The sequence below is a fragment of the Pelodiscus sinensis genome, chromosome 3 (assembly GCF_049634645.1).
Source record: "Pelodiscus sinensis isolate JC-2024 chromosome 3, ASM4963464v1, whole genome shotgun sequence".
Taxonomy (NCBI): domain Eukaryota; kingdom Metazoa; phylum Chordata; order Testudines; family Trionychidae; genus Pelodiscus; species Pelodiscus sinensis.
This window is the reverse complement of record NC_134713.1, coordinates 38,645,229-38,661,593: the sequence shown is the minus strand read 5'-3', so window position 1 is coordinate 38,661,593 and position 16,365 is coordinate 38,645,229. Positions and strand designations below refer to the sequence as shown.

General features: G+C 37.1%; 1 protein-coding gene across 2 annotated transcripts in view; it reads left to right on the top strand.

Annotated features, from left to right (window-relative positions):
* Positions 1–16,365, top strand: part of CSMD1 (CUB and Sushi multiple domains 1) — a 1,865,804-nt gene that overhangs the window by 1,787,293 nt on the left and 62,146 nt on the right. For both annotated transcript variants that reach the window (XM_075923597.1, XM_006137767.4), the window contains exons 55-57: positions 8,038–8,226; positions 10,557–10,730; positions 16,038–16,220. In XM_075923597.1, the coding sequence (XP_075779712.1) occupies positions 8,038–8,226; positions 10,557–10,730; positions 16,038–16,220 (546 nt within the window). The remainder of the gene's footprint in view (positions 1–8,037; positions 8,227–10,556; positions 10,731–16,037; positions 16,221–16,365) is intronic.

The following is a 16,365-nucleotide window of genomic DNA, read 5'->3' as shown; positions in this document are numbered from 1 at the left end:
AGTTCTTATTTTTAAGGGGGTTAATAGGCCTGCTCACAGAGTGAAAGTACATGCATGAGTGTTCTCAGGATTGGAACTCAAAATAATTCTGCAGAATTAATATGTGGAAAATGTTCCTTTTCACTTTAGCCAGTGAGACTGATGAAACATGTATATCACAAACAACACTTTTTCTTAGAGCTGCTACTCCTTCAAGTGTTGTTAGCTGTGATCTAACTTAAAGTAGGGCTTGATCCCACAGAGGTTTAAGCATTCAAATATTTTCAGTCATGAATTATGTGTTTTACTAGATAAATAAGACTCCTTATTACATCAAAGGCAAGTCATATAATGAAGTGTTTCCAAAATCAGTCCTTAATTTCCATGCCACATTAAAGTTTAGCAACCCCCCAAATTGTGTTTGAAATGTTTTTAGAAAGCAGTAACTTCTCTCTCTCTCTCTGTTTTGCTTTTAGATTGCACCTAATGGTCATCTACATTGGGCTCTGTATTGTGCTTAGTTCTGTGCAATCACAGAAAATGACAATCTTTAGTTGAAGTTTAAAATGTGCAATAAAAATAAATCTTCATTTTAAAATTTCAATATAAAATTTGGAGTTTTTTTGTAATTATCATGTCTTTTTACATTTGAAACGATCTGCTGTAATCACTAAATTTTTTTTTCAACACAAAGCATTAATCTGCACATAAATAGTTTTTGCAACAAAATAGAACCATATGTTCAACATCTCCTCATTTATATCTATGCTAATATTTCAGACAAAAAACAATTCTTTACACCAGTACCTTTAAAAGGCTCACAGAATCATAACTGGAAAAGTATACACATTTTATGTTTAATTTCATTCCATTTTTTGGCAGGAGTTGTCAAGAATATATTTCTTTAACTTGTGTTCAGTCTTCAAGATGTTAGGTATAAAGGTGTCAATGTTAGTTCTCTACCTTTAATATGTTTTATTTATAATCTTGTTCTGAGAGGTTCTTATGCACTATATCTTAACTTTCTTTCTTTCTTTCTTTCTTTCTTTCTTTCTTTCTTTCTTTCTTTCTTTCTTTCTTTCTTTCTTTCTTTCTTTCTTTCTTTCTTTCCAATTTACTGCTAGTCTGTATGTCAGCAAATGGTAATTTAATCAAAATAGCATTGTTTTTGATAATTAGTCTAAATTTTTGGTTTTCCTTTTTGGGGGGGACATATCATCAGAACATGTAATATTTCCTTTTTCTTTTATTTCTCTTTATTTCTATGTGCTTTTTAATTGCTTTTGAATTGTAAGTTGGGCATGCAGTATGCAGATTTTTTCCTACTTTATTACCACATTAGGAAATCATTGTAAATTATTGCTCTAATGCCCCAGTACAATGGGACAGTTTTGTTCCATTCCAATAGTGGAAAGCTGCCTAATAAGCATGTAGAGTCCATAGAGTCTCAGTATATAGAGTGCTTGGGTTGTGCTGAACCCGCTTAGTGGTTCTCTACAATTCCCAGACTGTCTACTAGTAAAAAGTTATGTGGTTTTCATAATTAGACTAGACCAAGGATTGGTAAAAGTAGTTTAAAGCCTTCTTGTTAGCTCCCCAGTTGGAAAATCAGAATAGTTAAGGAGGTAAAGTGTACACATGTATACATATGTCAGTAATTTTAAAGCCCTCTAGTTTTAAAAGATGCTGTAAACAACCAAAAATAAAGCTCAACAACCCCAAATAGTATCTCCTCCAAAAACACTGACATTAAAAAGTACAAAGCACAGTACTGAAACTGTCTGATGAAGCAGTTTGCATTTTCTGTCCATTAGAGTGCAGACAATTTATTTGCAGTAGATTTAAAACAAAATAAAACAGAACAGTAAAATCTAAAATCTTTGTCAGCAAAAGAGTGAAAATTCAGTATAGTGTTCATTAACACAAAGGTGAAATATGATGGCATCTATAGGAGGAAGCAAGCTTTAACAGCAATGGAAGATTTTTTTCTTGTACAGTGTGTGTGCTTAGCAAAGAGCATAAAACAGAAATCTATTTCAAGACCAGATACAGTGCAGTGTTTATCCTTGACTGATATTTAAGGAGTTGTAATCTAGCTATAATAAGGGAGCACAGGGAAAAATAAGAGTGCTGTGATTGGTTTTGGTTTCCATCCTAACGTCAGAAGCAATATCAGACTGATAGTGACTTGGAAAATGAATGAGAAAACTGCTCTATTTTCCCAACATTATTATTGCTTTCTCCCTGGCAAACTTATATAGCTTTTCTCCCAAGTTGTCACTCAAGCCTACTTCTTGGTGCTTGCTTCCTGGAGTGATCTACACTTGCGTATTCTGGGTATGCTGGACATGGCACTAAGAGTGATACCTCTTGTGATGAGCATCTGAAGTTGTAGAGAGGAGGATGAGGGAAAAAAACAGAAACTCAGAAGAAAATCAAGGGAGACTAAAGATGTAAATAGTAAAGAGGGGAAACTGCTGAGAAAGAAATAAAGGGAACACAGAGATGGCAAGAAACTGAATTTAACTGGCAAACAACGTATATGAATTTTGTGATTTGGTTTGGGAAGAAAAGGAATAAGGCATCATCTACATTATAAAATTTTCATGACAGAAATCTAAATATAATGGTGCCAACCTTAATGTTGACTCAAGAAAACTGGTTTAAGTTCCACTTAAACCATTTGAACTAGAGATAGTAACCTCATTCTGCTAAATTATTTATTCACAATTTAAACTAATTTATCTGTATCCACATTAGGAATTTGCCACAGTGTATAACATGATTGATTTTAGTTACCGTAGTTAAGAAAATAAGAACATAAAAACATGAGAACAGCCATACTGGGTCAGACCATTGGTCCATCTTGCCCTGTATCCTGTCTGTGGACAGTGGCCAATACCAGATGCCCGAGAGGGAGGGAACACAACAGGTAATCCTATGTGATCCCTCCCCAGTCACCCATTTCCAGACAAACAGAGACTAGGGACACCATTCCTACCCATCCTGGCTAATAGCCATTGATGGACCTAACCTCCATGAATCTATTAAGCTCTTTTTTGAACTCTATTAAAGGTCTAGCCTTCACCACATCCTCTGGCAAGGAGTTACAGAGGTTGACTGTGCGCTGAGTGAAGAAAAAACTTCCTTTTGTTTGTTTTAAACCTGCTGCCTATTAATTTCATTGATGACCCCTAGTTCTTTTATTGTGGAAACAAGTAAATAACTTTTCCTTATTCACTTTTTCCACACCAGTCATGATTTTATAGACCTCTGTCATATCACACCTTCGTCTTCTCTTTTCTAAGCTGAAAAGTCCGAGTCTCTTTAATCTCTCTTTCTACGGGACCCATTCCAAACCCGTAATCATTTTTGTTGCCCTTTTCTGAACTTTTTCCAATGCCAATATATCTTTTTTTGAGATGAGGCGACCACATCTGTACACAGTATTCAATATGTGGGCATACCATGGTTTACATAGAGGCAATAAGATATTTTCTGTCTTATTCGCTATCCCTTTTTTAATGATTCCTAACATTCTATTTGCTTTTTTGACTGCCACTGCACACTGCATGGATGTTTTCAGAGAACTATCCACAATGACTCCATGATCTCTCTCTCAAGTAGTTGTAGCCAAATTAGTCCCCATTATATTGTATGTATAGTTCGGATTATTTTTTCCATTGTGCATTACTTTACATTTATCAACATTTGCCATTTTGTTGCCCACTCACTTAGTTTGGTGAAATCTTTTTGAAGATCGTCACAGTCTGCTTTGGTCTTAACTATCTTGAGCAGTTTGTTAAAGTTAAAGTTTTCTATGGCAGGAGAGAATTTAGTATACTTTCAAAAAGAAATTGATCTGAATTCATGGCTTCATTTCTCCCATCTGATGCTGTTTAAATTCTGGTGATTTCTAAGGAATTACACTAATACGTAAAATTGTTGTATTACACTCATAGTACACCCTTCACACACATGCCTTCTTAGAGTATCATTAAAAGAAAGAGCCTTTGTAAATAGTAATGAATGACATTTCTCCACTAAAATGAGATAACGTTTATGGTAAAAAGTGCAATTTTCCACGATAACTTTTCAGAATATATTGCTTGTAAAGCTAGTCCAGTGGTCAGGGCAGTAGGACAATGGTAAGGTTCAATTTTCTGTCTACTCTTAAAATGGTGCGTTGGTGCCAATATAATGCTTTAGACAGATAGAAGACACTATCTATGCCAGTGGGAGGGGTTCTCCCATTGGTACAGGTACTTCAAATCCCCCAAAGGTGGTATCTAGGTCAACAGGAGGAATTATATCTCCCACCTGGCCTGGGAAAAACTGGCCTATTGTCTCCTTCCACTGCTCTCCAGGATCTGTCAGGCTTGGAGACAAAAATTCTTATATGTTGCATGGAATAGGAGACTGAGTAATATGAAAGTTTCCTCCTCTCTGAAACAAAAAACAGGACTGTGTAGCACTTTAAAGACTAACAAGATGGTTTAATAGGTGATGAGCTTTCATGGGCCAGACCCACTTCCTCAGATCAACTAGTGGAAGAAAATTCTCACAACTATACATACCAAAGGATAAAATGAAAGAAATGAACACATATGAAAAGGACAAATCAAATTTCAGAACAGAAGGGGTATGGAGGGGGAGAGAAAGGGGGAAGAAAGGGGGGAGGTAAATGTCTGTGAGCTAATGATATTAGAGGTGATAATTGGGGAAGCCATCTTTGTAATGGGTAAGATAATTAGCGTCTTTATTCAAATTTGAGTGAAAAGTGTTATTATAACAGGTATCACACAGAATATCAGATTCAGATATCAGACAGGATCACAAAGAAAAAACAGTTTCTTGCCATTTCAACCAGAAAGGACATTGTCTCAATGACTTGATTACCTGCATCCTGCTTCAAAGACCTTTTAAGACTTCACTTCAAAGAAAATCCTCTGAACTGTCATTCATGCTTAAATTTGACACTTTACACTCAAATTTGAATAAAGACGCTAATTATCTTACCCATTACAAAGATGGCTTCCCCAATTATCACCTCTAATATCATTAGCTCACAGACATTTACCCCTCTCCCCCACTCCACGAAAGCTCATCACCTATTAAACCATCTTGTTAGTCTTTAAAGTGCTACACAGTCCTGTTTTTTGTTTCAGCTGCAGCAGACTAACACGGCTACATTTCTACCACCCCTCTCTGAGTGACTGATTTAGGAAAGATTCAGCAAAGCACACAAGAAGGTATAATTTGGGCCTGGAGAAACAATATGTGAAGTTTCCTCCTCAGAAAAACAGGTTTCTTCACTAAACCAGGTCTATTCTATAAAGGATTTCATACTATGTTCATCACTATAGTATCTTAGTACCATTTAATTTGATCCTATTGTACCTTATAATTACATTATTAAGGTGCTAAATAGTTTTCTTTTTTGATAGCCTACATGAATAAGATGTCAGTATTTCATTAGATTACAGACAAATTTGTTTTAAGCCTAGCCACATTATTTTCAAATATAGTCTCTGGTCCTAAAATGAGCTTTGCATGGCCAAATCCTTGAACCAATGTAGAATAACAGTTTTCTCTGAAGTCAGAGGAAATGTTGCACATGAATAAGTATCTCCCTGCACAGAACACATTGCAGGATGAGGCCATAGATATTTGATAACATTAAGACTAGGGTTTAAAAAAGTTGGGTTTTTGTCATCCAAAAATGAAATTTTAGAATACTGCAGGTTCCTTAATGTCACTTCCTCACCAAATAAAATTTCTTTAAAGAGAATACTAATGAGTGAACATTTGCAATGACTAATTGGTTCTGTTGTGTTGATGATAGATATATTCATATTTTCTCCTTTGTTAATCTCTATTATAGAATTTAACTTTTTTAAAAATGGATTGATAATAAGATGCCCTCTTGGTGTGTATTCACAATTGCACATTTTTGTGCTGGTCTTGTTTATATCTGTGCTGAAGGGATAAGAGAAGCAGAGGATGTCATTTTAAGCATCTTTTCTTCATACTGGTGGTGTATGCTGCCAGAAGAATACATATCACTAGATTTTACCATGGAGATTTCAATCAACATCATAATCTTCCTTCTACCAATAGAAAACAGCCTTTGCTATATGTACAAAAGTTGGTTTTGCTATATGTACAAAAGTTGGCTTAGTTCAAAGAATAAGGATTGGGGAATCTAAATTTTAAAAAGAGAGATGTGTAACAAGGACATAATTGGTTAAGCTTGCAGAAAACGGTGTGAAATACAGCTGCGTTAAGGTATGACATTTCCCACATAAAGTGTTGCATTCCACAATAATAATATTTTCCCCCTTTTGTGTATTAATATTGAAAGATGTATTTTATTTTTATTTTTGTAGGCTGTGTGCAGATTACAAGATATGCAACATGAAAAAACGGTTTTGGGCTGTTCAAATTGAAGTGTGGGTTTTAGAAATAGTTAGATTTGATTGATTGCAGATTAAAACAACATACTCAGAGCCAGATTGGGCCCAGCCCTGTGCTAGGTGCTTAAGTGAGGAGAGGATGCAAGGAGCCTTTTCATCCCATGGTTCCATGCACAGCAGATAAGCAAGTGCTACAATTTTTTTTCCTAAGGCCTAGTCTAACTAGGACCTTAGTTTTAAATTAGCCCCCCAAAGTCAGTTTTCTACGCAATGGGTCCACACTATCAAGCCCATTATTGTGGAATAAGGGGCTGTGGAATTCGAACTGTGTAGTCCTAATTTTCATAAGGAGTAATGCTATTCCCGAAATTGTAAGTCTGAAATAACATTAGTGTAGACACTCTGGCACTGCTAATTTGAACTAATTTGCCTCGGGGGGCTTTCTGTAGCTCCCCAGAGTGCTTCCTGGGGCTCTGAGTCCAAGGCAGGCTCCGTTAATGTGTACACCTCAGACTACATTCAATTCCTCCCTGTAGCAAGGACATGAAACTTCAAATTTGTACAATCTGGTGCCCAGAATTTGAACTTAGTAAATTCAAAATAATCGCCTAGTGTAGACATGGCCGAAAGAAGCAGAAGAACTGTGCAGCACTTATGTCTACAGCAGCACTTGTCACTCCAGTGGAATGGGTTGAAATAGTTGCTGTCTTCATTTGGGCAAGCAGACCTGATCCTGTATGGTGGGAGCATCTGTTGCACCCTTCTGTTCACAGTGTAGTAACACACATGCATTATATTCTCTTAGATCTATGCTGGTGGGAGCCTTGGCAGAGCTTTAGGGTACTTTGAGCAACTATAGAGGCTAAAGTCACTGTGAAAATGACCTTGCTTTGTCTCAGTTCTATGTCAATCAAGATTGAGTTGCTGCCCTCAGAGATGTGGGTGATTTGGAGGCTAAGAACAGTACTTGCAGCTGGATAAACTACAGACTTTTGAGTAGAGTCAAACTAGAGTCTGGAGCCTCACTGGTAGAAGAGGAAGCTATGGGGAACCCGCAGGCCACCACCAACTTTTTGATGAACGGGTAGAATTAGAGCCCTTCAGTTTATTTTATGCTAGGTCAATTCAGAGTTGCCTGCATTTGAAAATTGTTTTCATTTTCAGTTCTCCAAGGCTTGCAGCCAAGTCAGCTCCTCTACTGAGATGCAACTCTTGCAGACAGAAGCAATGTTTATAGTGCAATTACAAACAGAAATCAGGAAGCAAGGTGCAGCAGCCTTAAAGTTCTACATGGTCACCAGAGCTGCAAATTTGTCAGGGGAGTCCAAAAATTTGTCCAGGCACCCATGTTCTTCACCTGTCTAAAAGACCAGCTCAGACAGATTCTTTTAGGGACTGAAGTTTTCTTAAGGAAAAGAATTCTTAGTCTTTAGATAGTATCTTCATCTTTGCGTGAAAAAGGGCTCAACACTGAAAAAAACCTGATATAGTAAGGGGTCCTAAAATCAAGCCAAAATCAGAGGTCCATGGCCACAGGTCCTATTCATGAACTATTAGTGAAGTAATGCAGAGTATTCTCTATTGATTTGTACTGATGACATTTTGTTGACAAATCAGTGACAAATAAATGCTTGTCTTGTAGTGGTGAATTGTTCTGATCCAGGCTTTGTGGAAAATGCTATTCGTCATGGGCAGCAGAATTATCCTGAAAGTTTCAAGTATGGAATCAGCATCGTGTACCACTGCAAGAAGGGATTTTACATCTTGGGCTCATCTACTTTGACTTGTAAGGCTAATGGCTTGTGGGATAGATCACTGCCCAAATGTTTGCGTAAGTATTTGTTAAATTAGGTTGATGTTCTCCTGTGTCATAAAAGGCAGTTAACCCCTAGCCACATATATTTGGGAACATTTCTTAAACTGAGATGTGTCATTTATGAGTTTCCACTAAAACCAAGATGACTTGCAACCGTTACTTGTAAAATTTAAATTTATTTTATGTTATATGGAGCTATAATTAGAAATGCTTTCAATCTATTTTAAAAAAAATCCCAATGTTGCCTTTTGTTGTCCATTCATAACATCCAGAAATACCCAAGAACACGTAACATTATTATATTTGTTTTATATATTATTTTCGTTAATAATCTAAAACCATTAATGCTCATTTGAGAGCTGTTTTTTTCTAATGAAGCATCATCTCAGTCTTTATTATCTTCTAGCACATCTGTGGAAGGATATGAAGGGGAAACTTTGCACAGGATAATTTGCTCAGGGGGAGGCTCCAATTCTTCCAGTAACATCACATTTTTTATTTTTTTTTTCAGAAAGATTTCTGATAAGTTCTGCTTTGGGAACTTTTCTATGACTGAGCCATGTCTTTTATTCTGTAGAAATTAACAATTTAATAGCTTTTATTTTCCCTGTGATTGGTCCCTATTCACTTTCTGACACCAGGTTTCTGAATTAGTATGAAACTTAGGGAAATACAAACAGCTCACAACAATATTTTAATTTCTATGCTCACTAATTGTTTTACTGCTTTTGCTGATGCTATATTCCATGGTTTACTTTCTGTTTTATTGTACTAGCATAAACCTATACACTGACCTGTTAAATTAATCAGATTGAACCAGACTTGTGATTTCTTTCTTTTTTTCTCTCTTTCTCTCTGTCACTCTCATTCTACATACTTTCCATAAACATTATCTGTGCTGTGAGGCATTCAGTGCTTGATTTTTCAGAAGTACAGAATCCTCATTTTTCCAGTGGAAGCAGATATGATAGTGGGTGCTCAGTAACTCTGAAATTCAGGTTCATTGAAATTACCATTATTAAAGAAAAGTATACCATATAGTTAAAAATAAGTCACTGGCAAGAATACTTTACACATCCAAGCACAACAATGGCACTGGGGAAATTCCACAGGCCAGGACAAATTTTGATCTTTGGGTAATGGAGAAGAGAAATTGGCACTAGTCTGCAGTCACTGTTGCACTATAATTCGGATCTAACCTTTTAATTTCATTTTCCTGAGATACTCAAAATCTTTTGAATTTTGAGTTTATAGGACAAATCTCACATTCCTTCTCAATGGAACGAGAGTTTTTCAGTGATTAATATGATATTTCTCTCTTTGATATTTCAATTCTTAAGCTGATTTCCAAATACCACAAGAGAGATTAACTCATCAAAGTGATCATACATTGTTCCATTCTCTCACTCTAAGGATAAATATTTTTTTTAAAGTGCTTCTATAGGGTTATAAGCATCAAATGCAATTTAGAAATGTTTATGTTAAAAATTCTCAGTATAGCAGTAAAAATAGAGACTTATTTTCAGTGTAAAATAGTACTTCTGAATGATTTTTTAAGCAAATATATTTTGATTTTTCTTTATTTTGTTTCCTTTATTTCTGCTTACTGATATTAGGTAGAATCATGGTTTTTTACTTCTTTTTCCTGATTAGAAGACCTAACCATTATAAAAATATAAGTTATTAATTTCCTTTAATAATTAAATGAATTTTGTTTCCCAGTTAAACAAATTTCTACTTATATTTTTAATGGAACATGTGTACAAACAAAATTTTCTTGAACGATTTTTTTCAAAAGGCAAAATAAATAAGTAAATATGTGCTATTCATAGTTCACCAAAATGGCTATAAATAAGTTTTCCTATCATTCACTGTACTCTATGAATTTCTCTGGTAAATTTTGGGCTTAATTATTCATTTTTGTACATTATATCTATCTTCTGCTTATTAAACTTCTCCCTGTTATTGTATCACATTTCCCATTTATTTAAAAGTAGAAATAAATATTAGAAATCTCAACTATCTTGTTTTTCTGCCAGTGTCAGATCCATTTTGTCTTGCTTATAAGGTTTTATGAGGGTATATGGGGATCTGTTGGATGTGGCAGAAATTACTGTGGGGAATCTAAGTCAAAAAAATTAGATTTGAGTTTAGTTGACCTTAACCTCATCAAAAACAAATAAATCATCCTTAGCAAAACCAGAATTAAACATATAAGATAATAGTAATCCAACTGTATACTTATGCTATGTAGAGTTGAGTTTATATTTAGAAGTCTGCCACAGATGTTTGTGTTATCTGAAAATGAATAGCCATATGATATTTTTTTTCTTTCCCCTTGATAGCCATTTCTTGTGGACATCCTGGAGTTCCTGCCAATGCAGTTCTTTCCGGAGACAAATTCACATATGGAGCCATAGTTCACTATACGTGCACAGCAAGTCGAACTCTCATAGGAAATTCTACTAGAGTGTGCCAAGAAGATAGTCATTGGAGTGGAACTCTCCCTCATTGTACAGGTAGTTGTATGAGCTGTCATGTGAAAGTGATCTTGTAATTAAAATGATTAAAAATGTTCCCAATAAGCAATCTTTAACTCCGGCCAAACTCATTTTTTGTATTTTAATCATTTATTTAATTTTATTTCCTCCTGTAGTGACTCATTTCTGCTGTAGCTATTTATTTAAACATCATGATATATTTGCCCTCCGTCATTTTGTCAATACGTAGGTAGCCTTCTGTGGTGTAGTATGTTTAATATGATGCTACGTAAAATGACATCACAAAACAGTATTTACACATTTGCAGAATTCTGCACATTTGTTTGTTTTATTCATAGAGTTGGTGAAGATTAAGGCTAGCACACACATTTGGAGCTTGATCCAGAAAAGTTCTGAACAGGCCCTTGGCTTGCATTGACTTCAGTGTAAACTAAGGGTGCCTAGCATCTTAATGGATCAGATCCTTGTTTTGAATGATTCTAAAACTTATTTGTGCGCAGTGGGACCAAGCCAAACTCATGCCAGTAAAATCATTGTAACACATTACATTGTTATTTATTGTGAATGACTGTATTAAGACTATTTATAGACAAAGCTGTTGTTCAGAATTTTTTTCATTTTGAAAGATGGTGTCTTCTGTAATCAAATATAAATTATGGTGTGATATATTAAGGCTCCAAATCTTTTTTTCAGTTATAGAAATAATGCTGGTTCTGTAAGGAAAAGAATTAGTACTGTGTTAGAGACCAAAGAAATAAAATAAAAAATAACAAGGCTGATTAGTAGCACAATAAAAGGTAGGCACAGAATGCCATTAAAGTCCATTCAAATGTAACCCTATACATGTTAGCAATATTGCATAAAAGTGTAATGAAAATACTACTGTGTATAGTATTGCACATACTGCTGTTTTCCTCATAGTATGTCTTCATGCCTAAGCAAGCCTTAAACTCAATGGCTGTGTCTACACTGGCCAGTTTTTCTGGAAAATCAGCCGCTTTTCCAGAAAAACTTCCCAAGTGTCTACACTGGCCGCTTGAATTTCCGCAAAAGGACTGACTTCCTACTGTAAGAAATCTGTGCTTTTTGCAGAAATACGGTGACGGCGCGTTGGGGTTTTCCTGTCTCCTGCACCCCCGTAATGGCACGGACAGACTCCACCAGCCAGTAGAATAGAGAGAGTTTATTGCTTCTCCAGGATGTCATCTGGTTACAGGAACTGGGGCTAAGAGGCCTCAGTGCCCCCCCTTGAGATGGGGGGTGGCTGGGCCCTATAATCTCAGCCCCCCTCCCTAGCTCCTTCTCCCCTGCTTCCCAAACAGAAACTAAAAGCCGTCCCTTCCAGCCCTGCCCCCTAGCCAGGGGCGGCATTCCACCTTCCTTTCTTCCTCTCTCTGGGGGGTAATTGGTAGAACAGGTTACCTTCCTGTCCCATCAGCTACTCGGTGGGGCCGTGGTACAGACAGCAGCCAGTGGGGGTCAACACAGCCCAAGCCTAGCAACCAGCAAGGTACCCACACTATGTCACACATATTATGCTGCTCCCGTTCAGGCAAAAGTCCCTTTTGTGCAAAACTTTTGCACAAAAGGGCCAGTGTAGACAGCTGAGATTTGTTTTGTGCAAAAAAGCCCCGATCGCGAAAATGGCGATCCGGCCTTTTTTGCGCAAAAGCACGTCTAGATTGGCCACAGATGCTTTTCCGCAAAAAGTGCTTTTGCAGAAAAGCATCCGTGCCAATCTAGACACTCTTTTCCGAAAATGCTTTTAACAGAAAAAAGCATTTCCTGAAAATCATGCCAGTCTAGACGTAGCCAATTGGTGAAATCCTAGCCCAAATAATTCCAGTGAGAGTTGTGCCACTGATTTCAGTACAATGTGGATTTTATCTAGTGTTTGCACAGATATTTCCATGGTGGAACAATGAATGCTGTAGAAAATAATACAGTAATTACTCATTTAACATATGCCCGCTTAACAGGTTTTTGCAATAGCACAATTTTTGTTTTAGGGAACATTTTTTGAATAACACGACCGTCCCCGAAATAACACAAAAAAAATTAAGGGGCGGACTACTTCATGCGGCGGTATAAGTTGTGAAAACAGAAGTAATACTGTATTCATGAGCAGAAGAAAACTGTACATGTGGTCACAGCGCTCCTCCGCTCACTCACATGTTTATCTTGTGTTAACAAACTGTGGCAACTTTTGTTGCTACATACTGTATCTTGCTATGTATTACTTTTCCCTTATCATGAGTGGAAAGCATAAGGAAAGTGATACATCTGCTTCTGCAAGCAAGAAGCATAGAAAATTGTTTACATTTGAAGAGAAACTTGAAGTGATTAAGTGAATTGAAAAAGATGAATGCAATTGTGACATCTCCCGCGCTTTCAGTACGCATGCCCAAGCTGAGGATCCGTGCCCAAGCTGAGGAAATTAAGGAAAGTTTAAAAAATGCAACAGCAGTAAGTCTGAAGAAGGTTGTTCGTACATGATCTAACCTAATGGAAAATATGGAGAGGCAATTGTCTATCTGGATTGAAGACCAAACACAATGAAAGATGTCAGTGAGTTTGACTGTTATTCAGGAAGAAGCCAAAACTTTATATGATGCTATTAAAATAGAACTGAATGAAACCGATGCCAAGCCATGTAATGGAAGTCATGGTTGGTTTGAATGCTTTAAAAAGTGCTCAAACTTACATAGTATAAAAATAACTGGAGAGGCTGCTTCTGCTGACACAAAGGCTACTGAATCATTCCCAGTGATATTTGAAACTATTATAAAGGAAGGTGGCTATTCATCTAAACAGATGTTTAACCTGGACGAAACAGGACACTACTGAAAGCTTATGCCAGCACATACATATATCTCTCATGATGAGGCTTATGCATCTGGTTTTAAGGCTGCAAAGGATCATATGACTGGTGTTATGCACCAATGCCAACGGGGATTGCAAACTCAAACCGGTAGTAGTTTACCATTCTGTCAACCCTAGAGTTTTATCTGGGTATTCAAAGGATCATCTTCCTGTTGTTTGGCAATCTAATGCAAAAGCATGGGTAACTGCAAGCATCTTCACAGACTACTTCTGTAATTGCCTAACTACTGAGTTAAAAAACTACCGTTTGCAAGAAAATCTTGCTTTCAAAATTTTACTACTCTTAGATAATGCACCAGGGCATTCTCCTTGCCTTACTGATCTGTGAGAAAACATTTAAGTGTTATTTTTACCCCCCAATACAACCTCGTTAATTCAATCACTTGATCAAGGAGCAATTGCTGCTTTCAAGGCGTATTACTTTCGCTGTACGTTTGCTAGGCTTATAAGGGAGACAGATGGCAAGAATAAGCCTACAATCAAGGAGTTCTGGAGAAAATTTAATGTTAAAGACGCTATAGATATAATAGCACAGGCTTGGGCAGAAGTTTTGTTGCATTGCCTCAATGCAGTTTGGCGCCATATATGGCTTGCATGTGTTCACGAGTTCAGGGAGTTTCACACTGAAATAGCTGAAGCTAAAATGCAGATTGTAACCCTATCCCATGAAGCAGGATTAGAGGAGGTGTATGCTACTGATGTGCAAGAGTTACTCGATTCTCATGGGGAGGAGTTGTCTGTCAATGAGTTGAAGCTGCTGGATGAGCAGTGGCTGGAAAATGAGCCAGTTATTCAAACATGCTGAGCCAGTTATTCAAACATTACCAATTAAAGTTATGGCTGAAGCATTTAAGCTTATAAGTGATAGAATAAATATTTTCAATGAGAATGATCCTGATCACGAACTGAGCTCAAAAGTAGTGAAAAGCTTAGAAAGCGCCATATCTTGCTATCAGCAACTTTCCAATGAAAAACAAAAAGCAGCAAAGCAGCTCTCTATCAAGTTTTTTTCATGTTCAACATCAGCTGATGAACAAGATAGCCCTGTTCCATCTACATCGTCTAATGTTGATGTTGATGACTCAGCACCAACAGAAAATTGTCTTTGATACCACCACCTGAAATGCAACCCCTACCTTTTCCATTATTTTCAGTGGGAAAATTGACCCCACATAGCACATTTTCACTTAGCACGATCGTTTTCTGAAACACTTCTACCGTGTTAAATGAGAAATTACTGTACATATAAAACCAAAAGGGGTCAATAGAAGTTCAATGGCATTATAAAGAAACTATGGGTATGTCTACACTACCCCGCTAGTTTGAACTAGCGGGGTAATGTAGGCATACTGCACTTGCAAATGAAGCCCGGGATTTGAATTTCCCGGGCTTCATTTGCATAAGCGGGGAGCCGCCATTTTTAAAACCCCGCTGGTTCGAACCCCATGCAGCGCGGCTACACGGGTCTCGAACTAGGTAGTTCGGAATAGGAAGCCTAGTCCGAACTACCTAGTTCGAGTCCCGTGTAGCCGCGCTGCACGGGGTTCGAACCAGCGGGGTTTTAAAAATGGCGGCTCCCCGCTTATGCAAATGAAGCCCGGGAAATTCAAATCCCGGGCTTCATTTGCAAGTGCAGTATGCCTACATTACCCTCCTAGTTCGAACTAGGAGGGTAGTGTAGACATACCCTATTTGTGTTGTCTTATTGTTTATTTTGGACCTGATTATGGTTATCATACTTGCCTGCATTGCATTCCTCCATGGGACTCCTGGGGAGAACCTGTGGCAGTTGGCAGCTTTGAAAGGGAGTTTGTATCCTTTCTAGTCTGACAGGTTGGTTGACTGATGTAGTACAGCCATTACCATACACTATCCTCTTTGAATTCTAACATAAGTGCAGCACCTTCTTTCTCCATTGGAACTGTGATTGGCCTCTGCTCTGGAGTGCAAAGTGAGGGGGGGAAAGACTCCATGTGTCCTTTTCCTTACTTGTCTACATAGGGGAAGACACAATTCAGTTACTAGAGGATATATAAGTGTGGATTTATACATATCAACTGTTCTCCATTACATACAGAACTATACCGCTCTCCAATTCTGCTGTCTTTATTTTCTATTGTTGTTAATTTATTACAATAACTGTAGAACTACAAAACTGAACAAATATACACATTTATATATGCTAAAGAGATCATTGATTACACAAGACAGTATGCTTTCAGTATCAGTATTTGTCTTGTATCACTTATTTTGTGTCACTTTGTGAGCTTTAATTATTATCAAATTCAGATATAGACATACATGTTGCTTTTTTTTTCAGTCTCCCAGACTGGAAGGAAACTGAATAATTAATACAGAAACAATGTAGCCAGTAGTGTAACTCTTACTAAACATACAGTTACAATATTTCTACCAACAGTTCTACTTCATTATGTTTAATAGGAAATAGTCCCGGATATTGTGATGATCCAGGTGTACCACCTCATGGATCGAGACTTGGGGATGAATTCAAAATAAAAAGTCTACTACGTTTCTCCTGTGAAATGGGTTATCAGCTGCGAGGATCTGCAGAACGGACATGCTTGCTTAATGGTTCTTGGTCTGGTTTACAGCCTGTTTGTGAGGGTAAGTAGTGGCAGTTGCCAAAATGCATCATATTTTTGAGTGTCTTGTTGCTAAAATCTGGTACTTATAAAAAAATCCTTATGCCAATAATATAGTTTTAAATTATTCTGGGGAAATTTGATGACAATCTACAGGCATTCAGTTG